The sequence below is a fragment of the Peromyscus eremicus genome, chromosome 9 (genome assembly GCF_949786415.1).
Source record: "Peromyscus eremicus chromosome 9, PerEre_H2_v1, whole genome shotgun sequence".
In the NCBI taxonomy this organism is placed as follows: Eukaryota; Metazoa; Chordata; class Mammalia; order Rodentia; family Cricetidae; genus Peromyscus; species Peromyscus eremicus.
The window spans coordinates 76,512,115-76,529,271 of NC_081425.1; the positions used below are offsets into that span (position 1 = coordinate 76,512,115).

Sequence of the window (17,157 nt, forward strand, 5' to 3'; positions counted from 1 at the left end):
GTCAGTTGAGGAAGAATCAGCAAGGAAGCAAACGCTGTGCCCCATGACATCAGCAGTCTCTTCTCTGGAATTCTACTGTATCCTGGAGAGCTCTTGGAATACCGTGATGTCACTAGTGTTGTAGCAACACCACGTGAGCTTAGGACATTAGTTCGTGCTGTAAGTTTCACCTACAGAGATGTGGTCTAGCCTGAGGCGTCTAGTTGAGAGAGACAATACACAGCATGGAGAGACCAGAGCAAGGAAGAAGGAAGCAGGCCCTAGGTCTCACTCAAAAACATGGAGAAATCTCTGGTGCTGGGAAAGACACGGTGAGTCCAGTAGGGCTGGGCAGCTTTCTGGATGTGATGGTCTTGAGCTTTCCAGAGCTAGGGCTCAAGAGCTGGGAACTTGTGGGAAGGAAAAGGCCTATCCTGTTCTGGGTTCCTACAGAGCAGACCCAGATCAAGGATCCACGATGGTTAGTTTGACAGATTTAGGAATTGACAAGGCTTTAGCTGCTTTGCTGGGTACCATCTGCTTTCACTCTGAGTGGGGAAGCGGGCACAGAGTAGTTAATGAGATTTCTGTACCATAACTGTCTCCCCCAACTCCTGCTACACACATACTGGAGTCCTGTAGTTATGTGCCAGTAATAATAGGGAAAGGAGAGTACCCTGGCAAAGCCTGAGGTTCTCATACTTGACATCACAGCCACTAGCAGGGCAGGAGCCACCAAGTGCTGCTGTCTTTCAAGGGCCCCTGAGGTTTCTGAGTTACCAATTGTTGATGGCACACAGGTCTGCAGTTCAGCCTGAGAGCTGTTAGATTCAGTGGACCTGGACGGATACTGTCTCCATCCTGCCAGCTCTGGGTGTCTTGGACTATCATTAAGGACTGCTTTGTGAATCTGGTGACCTTGTTCTGCCCCTTCATGGCTTCCCCATTATCATGACAGTCTGAAGCATAGAGTAAGTGAGGTAGGCATCCATACACTACCTGAGTGTGACAGTAGCAATTTTCTCCTGGTTTTGCAAAGCACTTGGCTGAGGGCTCTGAAGCTACAGTGCATTCTCTGTAGCTGTGAATAAGCCTTAGAAGGATGTCCCCTGGGTCACATTGTCTAGGGAGAGAGAGGAAACCTGCTGACTTCTGAGACATCCACCTCGCTATAGAGAGATGGGAGAACTGACATCCACAGAGGGGGAGACTCAAGTCTTGTCTTTGAGAAGCTGCTAGAGCAAAGTCTCATCTTCCAGTTAATTCCTGAGCATTCTTCAGTGGGTCAGGTTTGACTGAGATGAGGTGGTGCATAGGGCAGGTACTGTGCTTTGACTTCTAGAATAGGGAATTACTGAGATACTTAACTTTGTCTAAATTGGTTGTCAGTGTGATATAATATCTGAATGGACATGGTTTACTCCACATCAATCATTTGTTCTGGGGTCCACCAAGTACACTTCTGAATCCACACTCCAGACTTCTGAAGAATTTGCAATCCAGGCTGAACATGGTGCTAGCTCCTCATTTCAGGACTGCCAGGAAATTCACAAGTGTGAACTGAGGCTCTGGGAAGGGTCTAGGGCAAATGAACCCTAATAATATGTCTCCTGTGTCCTTTGCCTGCCCTTCACATGCTCCAATGAGTATTCTTTAAGCTGGCTGTGCCCATTACCTTCCTAAGGGCATGTGCATTGTCACAGGTGGCTCCAGGTCAAGAAATTAGTCTTTGTGTAGCTCTAGGTGAAGCAACATAGCAGTGACACACTACATACTCTCCCATGACTGTGACACATTTGCCCTTACATATCTGTGTCTGGCCTGCCTCTAGCCATTCATCTTTCCTCAAACTTGAGTGCAGGAATGGACGATTAATGGGAGTGTTTGCTCTGTTTGTCTCAGGGCTCACTTGGAGAACCCCAGTTCTTAGCATCTCCAGCCTGACATGTCACTAGTTGATCACACATTGGCTAATATTGTGTTGGCTGGAATTTATTGGACTGATGATTCAGGGAATTTTTTCTCACTAACTAAGGGACATTTCTCTGTTCTGACAGGACACCCATAAGCTCCCACCACACCTACATACAGTAACAGCCTTGTGGATCCTCCACAATGTGCTTGTTGACATCAGGGGACTGATCTTTCCTCTCCTCCATCCTGACCTTTACTTCTCGTGTTATTTAGCAAACATTATTTCTCATGTTATTGTTTGGGGATCTCAACAAGGGGCCAGTCATTTCCTGGGATGTGTTTTGAAGTGAGTCTTCATCTTCCCATACATGAAGGAGTGATTATACTCTAATGAAACAGAAAGAGATCTCTGGCTTTGTAAGGAGGAGGTGTTGAAGGTCTTCCCTTGTGTTTCTGGGAAGGCTCCTGGGAATGGCAACATGCTTCTGGTGAAGTGGAGAAGAGATAGTTAGTTGATAGGTGGGGTCTGCTGGAAGTGACCCTAATCATCCCTTCTATGGTGATTCTATTCTATCCTGGAGAGTCCTTGGTAATCTCTATGATGTCACTCGTGTTGTGGTAACACCAATGCCTGTGGGTTATTCATTCAGCTCTCATAGACATGTTGGCAAGACTGAGCAGGCTGCTTGGGAGAGAGAATGGAGAACATGGAGAGACCAAAGAGAGGAAGAAGGAAGCTGGCCTCAGTGTCAAACCTGGAGAAATAGATGGTTCTGTCTAAGGCACAGTGACTCCTGAGCAGAGTTAGAGAAGTGTGCTGGAGGAAGTGAACTTGAACTGAGATTTCTGGTAGTAGAGCTCAGCAGCAGGGGTTTTCTGAATAACAATGGGCCAATCCAGCTTCTCTGGCTTTCTAAAGAGCAGACCCAGAGTCAAGAGTTTCTGATGGTTAGTTTCTGGAGAGCTATGAACTGTCCAGGCTGCAGCTGGGAATTCTTTCATTACATTCTTAGAGGCAAAGAAGGGCAGGAGGAACAGATTGACTGCTGAGATGTCTCTCTCTGGGTAGGGTGTGGCTGCACTTCATCCCAGTGGATTTCTTCAGTTTCCATGGGAATCTGATTCCAATAGGAAGTGAAGAAACTCCCCTGGACACACAGCAGATATACAGATGCTTTGGTCCTGGACACATGTGATCAGGACTTGGTGCTGCTAAGCTCTAGAGACAACAGGACTTAACTTGCATCACATCAGATATGACCTGACACTATCCTCCAGTTCTACTTGGCTGGGCTTGCTTAGGCCTTCCAGGACCAGAGGGCTGCAATAAGGAGGGAGGCACATGATTATCCACAGTGCTTGAGGACAGAGACAGAGCTCAGGGGCTCCAGTTTGAGGATAGCTGCCCTGCTGTTTGGAAGCTTCCCTGGGTTCCTTGCATTTTCTCTTCCTTAGGCTTCATCTTGGGACTCAGCATGGACTCTCCCGGTCCTATGCGATTCAAGAATACAAGTTCATTTGTCTTTGTCTACCTGCAGGGACTACTCGGGAAGCACCATCGAACTCTCCACCTTCACTGAGCAGGAGCAGGAGCAGATGCAGGAAATGAAAAAACTAGAGAAACTCACCATTCGTCTACATGATATGGAATGTGAGAGAAATGAGCTACGTGGAATCCTGGCCAATTACACAAACAAGGATTTGAACAACAGGTAGTTTTATTCCCAGTTCTCTGCTGGCCATCATGACACCACAGTATCAAGCCCAGGTTTCCTGAGGAATCGGAGGGTGAAACACCATGGAGTCCTGTTGCCTAAACTAAATTTCATGAGTTTTTTTGAAATGCAGAACTTGGAGCCTGGGTAGGAGTGAGATGTGGACGCAGGCTTGTCTGCTTCCTCCAAATGAAAAGCAGAGCCTATAGCTTGAATCACAGTCTAAGGATACGGACAGTAGTGTGTGAGCTCTCATCATGCATTTCAAGAGGTCTTGACAGGTGTGGCTTGTGGGTGATGCTAGGTATAGTGAGTTTGTGGTGAGTCTTTGTACTTGACCAGCAGATGACCGTGTGCTGAAAGCTCCTGGCAGCAGCTGGAGGGGCCTGGTCCATTAATCCATCTCAGGGTGTGGCTGGAAGGCCTGGAGCTCATCACAGCTCCCCTCTGGTCTTCTTATACTTTGTGACAATGCCACATGCCAATATTTCTTGGGCATCCTGATTTCATGTGGGGTGTGTGTGAGTGTGTGTGTGTGTGTGTGTGTGTGTGTGTGTGTGTGTGTGTGTGTGTGTTCCTGAGAGTCTGAGGGCATGATCTGAGGATTTAACATAGCTTCCAGATGATGGCACTGCTGAGGCCAGGGAACCCCACTTTGAGCTCTGTGCTCACCTTGGTAGAACATTCGAATCACATGTGAAGTTTACAAAACCATCCTGAAGTTGGAGCTCCCTCCTGGAAATACTGATTGTGTGCTCTGGTCCTCCATGTAGCAATAGACACCCAGGAATGAGAATCCCTGTTCTGAAGACAGGAGAATGTCCCCATAGGTTTGTGGTGAGTCCACATATGTGACACAGACTCCTGGGAACTTCTTAGAGCGCTTATCTATAGCTCCAAGCCCACTGTGGGTGCTCATGCATCATTGGATTCCTCCCCTTAGACCTCCTGGCTGTTCTGTCCTGGGGACAGGATAGGATGTTTAATAAGCACCAGGAGGTCCCACTGTTTAAGTGCCAAGCTTTGGCATCCACTGGACTGGGGTAGTCCATGGCACAGCTTCTTTCATGTGTTCTTTTTGGCCTTTGTTCATGGGTTTTTTCCCTCCTGGGTCCATGCCCTACCACAGGCTAAATTTTGAACTCGAGATGCTTGAAATGGAACACAAGCAGGTGATGTCAGCTCTCCAGAAATTGCCCATGGAGATTAGTGATGCCTTGCACAAGTGCAAGGGGCTGATTGAGGAGACTGAATACTTTAGGTAAGTGCCTACTAGCTTGGGAGGGACTGTTTCTGCCTTTCTTGGTCCTTGACTCAAAGTGAAGGCTCTGGTTCTAGCCTATGTGCCTTTTAGCCAGCATCCTCCTTTGTGACCCTTGGATTTCTGCCTCTTGGACTCAGTTTTGCTAAGTGTGGAAAAACACTGAGGCCATCCCATCATTGTCCAGCCGTGGGAGCCCTTAGATAGGAATATCCTTTGCATCATGAAGGGGATGTCCTGAAGCCCAGGGCCTCCAGGGCTCTGGTTGGAGCTTCACAGTTCTGGTTTGCCTGGGATCTGTAGAGAGAATTTATTCTGGTTAGGCCTTCTGCCCTCCTTCAGAGAGTGTTTGCCCTCTACCTGCTGATGCTTTCCCAAGACCATGAACAGTTAAGCACAGGTGTGGGCTGCACCCTGTTCTCAGAGGCACAGGATCCCTTTTGGTACCATGATTTTCAGAAGTAGTTTGAATCTCTCGGGAATTTGGTTTTTCTCTGGATTTGGCCTGCATTTGAGTGATGCTGGCTTGGCTACTGAGAGCTCCATTCTTGTGCTGTCTGGGGGCCTCCGACTTTTCAGGGTTAGTGGCATTAGAAGTAGAGATGGCAAATGCAGCCTCTCTGAGGCTCAGCATTTCTTTCTTTGGTGGTTCAGTTACCTCCATGGCCGGTTCCTACGAGAGTGCAATCCCCTAAAGAAGAGTGTACGTGTGTTGAGGATCCAGAACACACAGCTGGGGAAAGAGCAGATTGAACTGCAAAAGACCTGTGAGGAGGTGAAGAAGCTCTTGAAGGAGGCCCATGAAAAGATCTGTGACCCCTGTGCTGAGCAGCAGCAGGTAGGCTGAGGCAGTAGGGGCAGGCTGCCCAACTGTCCAACCATAAACATAGAGACTCCCATGTAACCATCCACCATCCATCCAGAATCCCAACTCCATACCATCCAATTGTTCATTTCTGTGATCATTCACAAGTCTCTCTGTAGAGTTAGCCTCTTTCAAGATACTGGAAGATTGGCAAACAAACCCTCCTGCTCTGCTAGAAGCTGCAGTACATTCAGAGAGATGGGTCAGTCAGCTACAACACACCTACATGTTATTATGTTACCAGTCTGCTATGCAGAGAGCTACTTGGAGAATATCACAGAGCTGTCATTGATTAGGTCAGTGGCCTGTAGCTCATTTGCTTTGCAGATGTCATGTGAGATCACACGTAGGAACAGCTTGTAAGAATTAGCCCAGGACCAGTGCAAAGTGAGTAGTTCTCATTTTGGGGTCAATTTTGGGGTGGCATGTGGTCTTCTCCTTTCTTCCTACATCGCAATGTGCTCTCTTCCCTTAGCTTAACTCTTGGTTCATACTGTCAGAGGCCTGAGTATCAGCTTGTCAGCCTGTTTTCTGTGGGTGGTGCTAAACAGTTCTCCCCTCCTGGAGTTTCCAGTCTGGAGCTGACTGAATAACCATAGATGTGGGAGGACTTTGACAGCCTGAGGGTTGGAGTGACTGATTTGAGGCTTCAAGAGAACATTTTCTCCAATCACTTCAACATAGTTTGACTAAGCTGTGTGCTCTCCTCTAGGCATTTTTAGTTCCCAAGTGACGGATAGCTGTGTTGTAAGTCTCTGCTGAAACATGTGATGTGCGTAGTCTAAATTCAATTGTTCACTCAATACGATGTACCCTTCCTTGTTTTCTGCTCACTTTTGATTTCTGTGGTCGGTGTGTGATCTATGCAGGCATGTGTAAATGTGTGCATATGTGTGTGTTCAGAGGCTACATAATGAAATCCTATGTTGTCATCTGTTGCTCACGCCCTTGTTCCCTTGAGCCCAGGTCATTCAATGAACCTAAAAATTTCTGTTTGGGCCATTCTGGCTGGCCAGCACTCTGTCTCCCCTCTTCCCCAGGGGGACCTTTTGTCTTGTCTCATGTAATTGTAGTAAGTTTAAATTGCTTTCTGTTGTGTTTATATACTTTTATTGCTTTGGTATACATGTGTTTTATAATAAATAAAAAAAATCAAACAATACAGCTATTTTAAACATAAAATTAGACTTCTTCCTTTTCACTACACAAAGCTAACACAACAGGAAATGTCTGGTTTCTCTCATTGACTTCACACCATGGAATCCCACAGTGCATCTCTTTGCTGACATTGTGTTGCTGACTATATCATGTGCAAGGCTGTGTCTTAGAACAGATTCCCTCTCATACCTATGTGAAGTGCTGTGTTCCTGAAAAGCACTGCAGGTGATGTCATTGGCCTCTTTCTGACTGATATTGGGCTGAATTCATATCATATGCACTGTCATCTGTTGACAACCTCCTGGGTGTTGACCATGGGTCACTCTCTTTCACTTGAACTATCCAGGTCTTCTTGGAGGAGCTAGGGTAAGTTTAGTGAAGAGATTATGATGGATTAACTTGCAACCTGTGGGATCAATGAGTCTTGGGATGTACAAAGTTCATGGAAGGAAAAGAGTGCAGGCCAGGGTAGCAGAGGTTGGCTGAATCTAAGAGCCTTGTACACAGCAGGGAAGACCCATGACCTCCCTCAGAGCAGAAAAGCTGCTACAAGGCAGCAGTCCTCTCTTGGCCATATGTTCAGGAAGTGTGTGTGTGTGTGTGTGTGTGTGTGTGTGTGTGTGTGTGTGTATTTCTCCAAACTTATTCATGAAGCATCTTTAATGATGATGGAGACCCAACATTATTGAGAATGTACTGTGCCCACACACTTGGCATCTATCAAATTCTGTATTCTTTTGCTCATCTTTCTACATGTTCACCTAGCTCTCTAAAATGAAAGGATAGAAAAACTGCTGTAATTCAGTGGTTTTCAGTATATGAAGAGTCAAAAACTTTTATCTGCAAGGAAATCCTTGGAGCAACCCAAAGGAACTTGGTACAGGAAATTGAGGCCATTGTGTCTTTGAGGCAGGATTGGCTGGCTGAGAGTTTGTGTCCCTTCTCTGCCCGGGGTGAATGGTGACTGCATACTCAATGGTCTGTGGCTTACTTTGTCTTCTCTGTGCCCTGTCTTGTCCTCATCCCCATTGCCTGCTACCACTTTCTTTCCACTTTTGCCTAACCTTGGCTCAGTTTACCTTGGCTGTGGAGCTTGGACTGGATGTTATTGGTTGAGAGAGTCTGACTTGCAGTGTGCATCTTTCTGCATCCAAGTCCAGCAGAAGTCCCCTAGCCATGCTGAGGTGTGAGAAGGGGGCTGTCTCAGCACACCCAACTTAGTAAGGGTCATGATGGTCTGAAGCACTCACCATGCACAGTGCCTGCAGCACTCAGTAACTGCTTTTCTTCAGAGTTCTTCATTCTGAGTTAAAATCCGCCTCATGAGGGCTGGGAGAAATGAGAACCCTCAGACATTGCTGGTCATATAAAATGATATAGCGCAGTGAGAAGCCACAAACCATTCTTCAGAAGGTTGAACTGCAATCCCCAGGTGACACAGTGATCCAGAACATGAAGTAGATGTCCCTAGAGAAGCTAGAGGGCAGCAGAGTTTTAGCAGTATTCCTCAGAGTAGCCTCTAGTAGAAACTATCTAGATGTCCATTATTGGAAGAGTGTAGTACAGTGTGGTTGAGCCCTTCCATGGAATATCATTTGACTCTGATTTAGTCAGCCTTTTGTTACTCATACAAACTTCTGAAATGATCACCTTACAGTGAGGAACTGTTCCTTTTGCATCCTGGTTGTGGAGATTTTCTAGTTTCCTGAGCTCATTGCTTTGGGTCTGAAGTGAGGCAGTCTGTGGTAAAGGGAGCTTCTCTTGGAGGAATTTGCTCACCTTAGGGCAACTGGGAAGCACTGAACAAGACCAGTGGTCTGGTCCACCACCATGCAGTGGTCCTGTGCTGGGGTTAATTCCTAAACTACACAGCTTGTGGAACTTCCTAAGCAGGGTTGGCTAATGGGCCAGGACCCCGGAGGTCTACCTGCCTGTGCATTAGGTTACAGGACAGGCAATTCAGTGTCTGAACTGCCGATCTCTCATACTCACTGTGTTTGTTTCTCATCCAACAAAATTAAATCTTCTTCTCAATAGTATTTCTGGTGATTGCTCTTTATATTAGCATTAGCTGGGAAAATGAACATGTTAGTGCATTACAGTGTGCTTGTATGTGTGCATACATGTACTTGTGTGCTTTCATGACTTTATGTGTGTCCATGTGAGTGAGCAAAAGTCCACTGAGAACACAATCTTCTAATGCACAGGAGCAGGAAAACCTGGAGGAAAGACTGAAGGACCTGCTGAAGCAGAAGGAGCTGGTCACCCAGCAAAGGGACTTGGCAGAAAAGCTGCAACATCACTTCAGTGTCTCTGAGATGAGGTGGGAGCCCAGGCTGGGAGGAGTGGTTAGAACGATGTAGGTCACCTGTCCCTGGATCTCTGTCCTTTTGGGATTCTCCCCATCTGGATGGCTCTCAGCCACAGCCACGGAAAGACCACCTCAGGGTTTTGTGCTAGCCCAGTTAACAAGAACTTCTCCAGGAAACACTATGTATGATCTTTAATGTTTCTGGGGAATGTGTACCAGTTATTCCCTCCTGAGCTCTCTGGAATCTTCTCAGTGTCCCTGTGTCGCCACATAAATCTTGCTATGGTAGTCCTCAGTCTAGCAGGAGGCGGGATACTTCTGGAGGACAGGGTGTGTTCCTGTCACTTTATTTTCCTTTTAGAACATCACCTTTACAGAAAAGTTCCTATTTTGGACAGATCTATGCAACACACTCTTGCTGATTATAGGCTCTCTGTAGTGTGCATCTGTGTCATGTGAAAAGATTTTACTGAACATAAGATTATTTAGGGGTTGAGGTATTGAACTCAGGCAGGTTTCTGTGCTGTAGGAATAATCAGAACCTTCACTGCTTTTATTTTGTAGGCTCTCTAGAGGGTCTACATTCAGTTTTCCAGGTTGCTCATTCACCATATCTAATCAGGGCCATCTATATCTTCCCTGAACTGTTTATCAGACACTGTTATTTTTTCTCACAACAATGTATCTAGAGAACTGGAAAAACATGCTGAATTTCTTGCCCAGCACAGTGTAGTTCTCAGTTCATTTTCTAGTAGATTTTAGCTGAGAATAAAACCCAGACCCAGGTATAAGCTGACATTTCTCTGCTAGGAAATGCAGGGAATGACCTCAGCTGAAAGATCATTCTGGACGGTCCAGCTGAATAGAGCTGGTTCAGGCTTAACAGCTGAGAGAACAGGTCCCCACCAGGCCTGTTCCCTAACTGCCTTCCTCCTCTAGGTCAGAAAATCTGCACCACAAGCTGGAACATGTCACAGCCCAGGATGAGAGCCTCCTGCAGACAGAGCTGCTGCAGCAGGAGCAGGAAGTATCACAGGCAAGTGAGCCACCACTGCATTCCAACCCCTGCAACCATGGCATTCATGGGAACTGGGGGCTCTTGACATTGGCTTCCGATGTGAATAGGCCCTGATTTTGTCTAGCCTGTGGCCCAGGCAGGCTGCTTCTGGGACTGATTGCCTTTCCTTCTCTCACAGCAGCTATGAGAGGACTGAAGAGGACAAAGCGCCACAGACAACTTGAACCCATGGTGTTCTCCACCCTTGGACCGAAGCCTCCTCAGAAGAAGACATCCTATGAGATTCCAAGGAAGCATGGCTATACTTGCTTTGAAAATGCTTTTTAAAATTGCGACTGCCTTCCTACCATGTTTCCAAGGCCAGCCACAGGCTGTTGGTCTGTGCTTCAAAGTCTGTTGCATGATTAACCTAATCTTATTATTTTAATTAAGCAAGCTGCTTAGCTTAACTTTTTTTGTTTGATTGTTTTGTTGGGTTTTGTTTGGTTTGGGTTTTTTGGTTTTCTTTGTTATGGTTTGAGGTTTTGAATTCATTTGTTCTTTCTTGTGTTCTTGTTGTTTGGTATTTTGATAAGGCTGTTTACTGTTTATATTGTGCTCCTTTTAAGGCACTATTGAATAAAATGACTGTATTTTTTTTTTTTTGTAAATAAAAATGTGATTTCCCATTCTGAACTCTTAAGACTGATTTCTCTGGTCAGTATTGCTCTGGGCTCAAAGTTTATCTAGCTGTGTCCCAGCCAAACTGCTTTAGGTATGATGGCCTTTCCTACACTGACAGCAGCTCTTGAGGGACAACTGAGGAAGCCATAGAAGCCGCAGTCAGCTTGATCGTGCAACATTCTCCACCCTAGTGTCAAGGCCCCCTCAGGGGAAGACACCCCTTTCAGCTGAGATCTCACCAGTGAGACAGACACCAGCTGACCTCCAGGTGGTCCAGCCCCATCACATCCATGGTCTGTTGACTCAGTATTCCTGAAGAAAAGAAAGCATCACGAATGAGCTTGAGACACAGAAAACCTGAGACAAGAGTTACTGCGAACCCTGACAATCAACAGAATGTGTTCCTTGTGAAGGATACAATAATGTGAAGGGTAGAGATGTTGGTGAGCAAGACTTTTTCTGTCAGTTTAATGTCCATGATTTAGCAAGCTCACTGAGTCCTTAGCCCTCCTCATGTGGTGGGAAATCCATCACGGAGGACTATCTTGATGTCAAGTTGTTCTAAACACACAGTTTCCAACTCTTCCCTCTTAATATCAGCTTCTAGGTCATGTGTGATGTTTCACTCTTATAGCTCCAGAACCATGTGTAACTTCAGAACTTCAGTGTGCCCAGCTTGGCTTACATAGTGAGTTCCCAGCCAAGCCAGCGATACACAGGGCTTTGGATGTGGATGGTGTTTCCAACTCTGTATACCCATTGCATGATAGAAAAAGTATCCATACTGTTCTTTCTGGACATAACTTTAGCTATCCCTAAACTATAGTATTCTGTACACACATTTTATGAAATGATCCTGTGAACCATATTAATGAGAAACACAACAATACTGCTCTAATGCCTCTCAGGAAATCCAAACATTTACTAAGGGAGTATGCAAAAACTCCAAGTCCTGCTTGCCATCCAGGCCATGGTGATGTGCCTGCCTGGGCATCCAAGGACCATATTTTGTCCATGGCCCTGACACAGCTCTGAGCCTCTGTGTTGATATCTGTGACTCCTGTTACCACTGAGGGCTCTGCAGCCATCTTCAGTCTGGGCACCACCTGTGACTATGGTACTGTCAAAGGATATGATCCCACAGGAGCAGTGTGCGTGTTTTAGAGGACTGTGCTGCCACCGAGGACCATAGTGACATCTGTGCCAGGAAGCTTGCAAGGGCCACATCTGAGTCCTTGTCTCTGCTGAAACCAGGTCTGCATTGATGTCCCAGGCTCCTAATGCCATCAAAGACATTGCAAATTCCTGGAAACTTGGCAGCCACATGGTCATATCTGGGGCCTGCTGATCAGTCCATGCTGTTCTGAGTGACCTGCATTGCCAAACAGGGCCATGGAGACATGCAGACTCAGGATGCAGCCTAGGATCATGTCTAGGTCCATGTTGCAAATGCAACCTGGTTCTATGTTCATTTCCATGGCCTGTGTTGTCAACCAAGAGATACACAGAAGTAGTTAGTGTGTGAGTAGCCACTTAAGATCATGTTAATGTTCTAGGGCTGTACTTCTTCCAGGGCCATACAGCTCTCAGTGGCCTGTGCTGCCACCAGGGGCCATGGTGTCCTCTAGGCCTAGACTGCTGCTAAGGGCCATGTCTGGAACCTGTACCCTGCCACAGCTTCAGTTTATGTTGGTGTCAGTGGCTCCTGTTGCCATTGAAGACAGGATAGAGGTTCAAAATGTTAACCCTAACCCTCACAGGCTGCAGCACTAGAGAGTTCTGGATCTGCCCCTCACCAACTGCAGCATTTGGAGAGTGGATCCTGCACCTGGACTGAGCAGCATGTAGAGCTGTCCTTGTTAGTGGTGATGCAGGAGAGCTGGCCCTGAGGGTGTGAGAGCAGAAGAGCTGACTCTGCTCCCCTTCTTCTGACCTGTGTTGTCAAGGGTGAGGGAAAGATGCCTGCCCCACCTGAGCACATGCTATCTGAAGCTGGTGGGAGAGTTGGCCTCTGGGGCCTGAGAACAGAAGAGCAGGGTCTGTCCCTGACCATCTGCAACAATTGGGAAAATTGGCCCAGCATCTTACCAGTTCAAACAGCAGAGCTGGTTCTTGTGGTCTGAGTGTGCATGACCCAGATGTGAGGGCATAAAAGGAGGAGAATTGGGCTCTGTTCCTTCTGCCTGCTGCATTTGGTGAATTAGCTGGGGCGGAGTTGGAGAGCTTGCTCAGGTGGTGAAGATGAGGGAAAGTGGTGGGCTCACTAACCCAGCTACCACCCAGGTTCAGAACAACGGCTACAAGTCATCCCACCCTAACACCCTCTTCATCTATGAACTGCAGGAGCATGTGAAAGGCCCAGATCTGCAGATCAGAGCTGCAGGATCTCCATGACACAGACATCAATTCTATAAAAGAGGAGTCCCAGTGAGGGTGGATTATGACACTACAGGAGAAGTAAGAGGCCAGAACACTTACAAGAAAAGATGTATAGACTAAAAGATGTACTGTGTGACTCACTGGATCACACTACATATTCCTCAGCAAGATTGTTGTTTGTTTTCTTTTGGTTTTGGATTTTGCATTTTTCTTTATATTATTTTATTTTAGATTGAAGATACCAAGGGCACAGCACAGATGCAAGGGAACAGGTAGTTGGAAGAGTGGGATTGAGATGCATGATGTGAAACCAAGAGAGAATCAATAAAATATTAAAAAATAACAAATTAAAAAACCAGAGCTATCTGCCTCTGATTTTCTTGAAATATAGCTTGTGTGATAACCAAATAATAGACATATTGAATACAAAGATAAGTGATCTTTTTTCTTTTGCTGCTGTAGGCCTTAATGATGCATTACTGCAATCTTTTTTTAAGATTTCTTTGTTTTATTTACATGTATTGGCCTTATGCCTGCTGAAGCGCTGTACTCTACATGCATGCAATTCCACCAGAGACCAGAAGAGGGCACCAAATTCCTTTTGAAACTGGAGGATGCTTTTTAGCTGCTCTGTTTTTTCTTTGGGAAAGAAACAATTACTCAAAGTAAAGGAGCCATCTCTTCAGCTCCTACACTTGGCTTTTTTCTTTCTAGCCACATGTGCTGTATTAGTTGGAATGAATCAGCACAAACCAAAGAGAAAGTTCAGGAGTTCTGTAGGGACAAATATATGATGTAGGCATGGTGGTAATTGTCTTAGGATGCCATGCATCCATGCAAGGTGTTCATGGGTTCAGGATCCTGCTCCAGCATCACTTATTGTCAGCGTTGGAGCAGATCTCTCACATCTCACATTGGATGACAATAAAGATTAGGGTCATCTGATGAAATGCAGAAATAAGAAGACATCCTGGTGGTGTAGGTGTGGTTAGGAGTCCCTCTTGACACTCCAGCTAAGTGTTGGGAGGAAGCTTCAGAAGAGCCAGAGGGGATGAAGCCTGCAGAAAAGCCATGTGCCTCTGATGGAGAGCACGCCTGTGCAAGGCTAGGAAGGGAGAGGGATGGTTGATGCTGCTCTTTTCCCACAACTGATCCCACTGTGTACTGATGAAGAGGGTTTTTCCAGATGAGTTCTGTATTCTTGTGAAGCTCCCCTGAACCTGATCTGACGTCTGAGACTGAATCAGAGAGTTAATGTGTGGAGGAAATAATCCTGTGGAGTCCCAAAATGGTGCTGTCAAACAAGGGTAGAAATAATCTACTCTTCATGAATAAAGAACATATATACACGCAGAACATCAATATATATATATATATATAAAGCTCATTCAATTCCATGGATGATGTGTTCAGCTGGACAATTGGCTCAGTGGGCAAAATCACTTGCTGCCAGGCTTATGGGCCTTAGTTCCTTCCCTGGGACCCACATGATTGAAGGAGACAACAAACCTCTGACAAATTGTCCTCTGATCTTCATGTGGGTCGGGAGCCTGGTCATGGCCCACAAAAGCTAAGACATGGGGATTTGTGTCCATTCCTCACTTATCCTTGAATCTCTCCATCTGAGGCACTCATTTAATTGTATTACTCTGCATTCCATTTGAGAGAAGTGGAATTTTTGCTATTTTACTCTCATTACTGAGATGTTATAAGAGCCAAGAAGGCCAACACCAAAGCATCACCAGAAGAATGGCTAAGGGAAGGTGGCCATTGGGAATCTGTGACATCGCTGAGACACAAACTGCTCTAGGATGTCTTCTCTATATGCCTGGTGTATTAGTCAGGGCTCTCTCGAGTAATAGAAGTTATAAACTGAATCTCTCTATATCTAGAAAAGCAATATGTTAGAATGACTTCTAGGCTGTGGTCCAGACTATACAAGGATGGCTATGATGGAAAGTCTAGGAATCCAGTAGCTGCTCAATCCACAAGACAAGAAGTCTTAGTTTTCTGCAGTCTATGATGTAATCTTAAAGAAGTAGGTTCTAACTCCAGTGAAGGAATGGATGTGCTCACAAGGCAAGAGCAAGCAGAGAAAGAGTAAATCTTCCTTCTTCCATTTCATTCTACAACCTTCCAGCAGAAGGAGTGGTCCAGATTACATCTGGGCTAAAGTCTGAATTAAAGGTGTGACTTCCTACCTCAAAGAGCAGGATTAGAAGTAGATCCTCCTACTTCAAATGAAATCTCCCATAGATGTGCTCTATATATTTTGATTTTGGTTATTATCATATGTACTCTCATGGAAACCAAGAATAGCCATCATGGTTGTATTTCCCTCTACACTAATATTCTTGAGCAAATGGCTCCCTTAGAGAGTGAAAGGAAGGAGTGACAATAATCATAAGTTACATCTGGTTCAGCTGTAGATCCCATGGTCATGATGACTTTATTGGCCTCCTTACGGCCATGCATGGCTGAAATAGGACTATACACCCATCTCTGGTACTTGGGAACAAGGGATCAGCTGGAAATCCAGTTTCTATACAATAGGAAATTAGACATTGAAATAAGTATGATGTCCCTTTTAGTAACTGTGGTGGAAAGGGGCCCAGGAGTGAGAAATGTGTCTTCTTTAGAAAGAGGAAGAAAGGCCCAACACAGCAAACACACTGCAGCATTCAGAAAGAGTGGGGTTACTAGGGCACGTGTTTTTGACTTTAAATCCTCCAGACACATTCTTGCTCACTCCATTCATCCTGAAAAGGAAAGACAAATGAAAAAAAAAACACAAAAAGCCAAAATTCCCTCTTAACACAAGAGGGCCAGAAAAGACTTCTGTGGAGTCTTCATTCTATACAACAGCTAGAAGACTCCAGTTGCTTTCAAAGAAAACAATGATTCATTAGGATTTGAAGTTTACTGGTGGTCAAAGAGGCAGGATCTGGAAGCAGCAGCACCAGGAACCACATAATAGTCCAGAGCTAAATCTTATTGCAGAGCTCCCACGACACTACCATGATGAGCAAGGGCACTGCAGTGTGTGTCCCCAAGAATACTGGCTTTAGACAATGTTCCTTGTGCTGCTTCAGAAGATTGCAACATCTACAGATCTGAAAATGAGATGCAGCCTTCCCCAAGTCATCAAGCAGAATGGACTCCTCCATTTCTCTAGAACATAAGCTCTGGCATCCAGTTGATGATTCAGGCTTGTATTTGGGACCTGGTCTCTGCAGTAAGGGTTAGGGCTTCTCAATCTTCCATCAAAACACTGTGAGGATGGACAAAGGTGTCGTCAGCCAACATCCCCTCCCCATGTTCATCCTGCAGCCTCCAGAAGGGATTTCAATAGTCAAATTTATCAACTTTTCCTTTGTGGCTCGGGCTTATGTTCACTCAATATTTTAAATATTTCATTTTCTGACATAAATCCTTTTAAATTTTCTTTCTACAATTGCAGTTTAACTTTGGACATAAAATTTTATTCATCAATGATCAAGTTTTTTTGCAGCAAACTGAGGCTTATGTTTTCTCCTTTATGGCTTGCTATGATGGCTACTATTGGAAGTCTACTTGACATGTAGTTGAGGAACTTACACCATCAGAATGGCTTGCAGCATGCTTTTTTGACATTTTCTTGATTGGTATTTGATTTTGGAAGGCTCAGCCCTCTGGGTAGGTCTATCCCTAGACAAGAGAGCCTAGGCCATAGAGGAAAGGTAGCTGACCAGAGCAATGGGCAATGTTCCTCTGTGGTTTCAAGCCCGTGTCTTGTGATCTTGCCGTGGCTTCCTGTGAGGATGGACTGTAACCTGTGAGGTGGTGTGGGACTTCAGTCCTTGTAATTCTCCTGTATTTGTTATTGAAAATGGAGAATGCTGACACATCTGAGAG

At 45.5% G+C, this 17,157-nt stretch overlaps 1 protein-coding gene across 1 annotated transcript in view; it reads left to right on the top strand.

Moving 5' to 3' along the window:
• Positions 1 to 279: 279 nt before the first annotated feature.
• Positions 280 to 17,157, top strand: part of LOC131919056 (disks large homolog 5-like) — a 32,583-nt gene continuing 15,705 nt past the window's right edge. The window contains exons 1-7 of the mRNA XM_059273114.1: positions 280 to 311; positions 3,432 to 3,605; positions 4,738 to 4,869; positions 5,524 to 5,707; positions 9,100 to 9,215; positions 10,143 to 10,328; positions 13,089 to 13,240. Of these exons, the coding sequence (XP_059129097.1) occupies positions 280 to 311; positions 3,432 to 3,605; positions 4,738 to 4,869; positions 5,524 to 5,707; positions 9,100 to 9,215; positions 10,143 to 10,328; positions 13,089 to 13,240 (976 nt within the window). The remainder of the gene's footprint in view (positions 312 to 3,431; positions 3,606 to 4,737; positions 4,870 to 5,523; positions 5,708 to 9,099; positions 9,216 to 10,142; positions 10,329 to 13,088; positions 13,241 to 17,157) is intronic.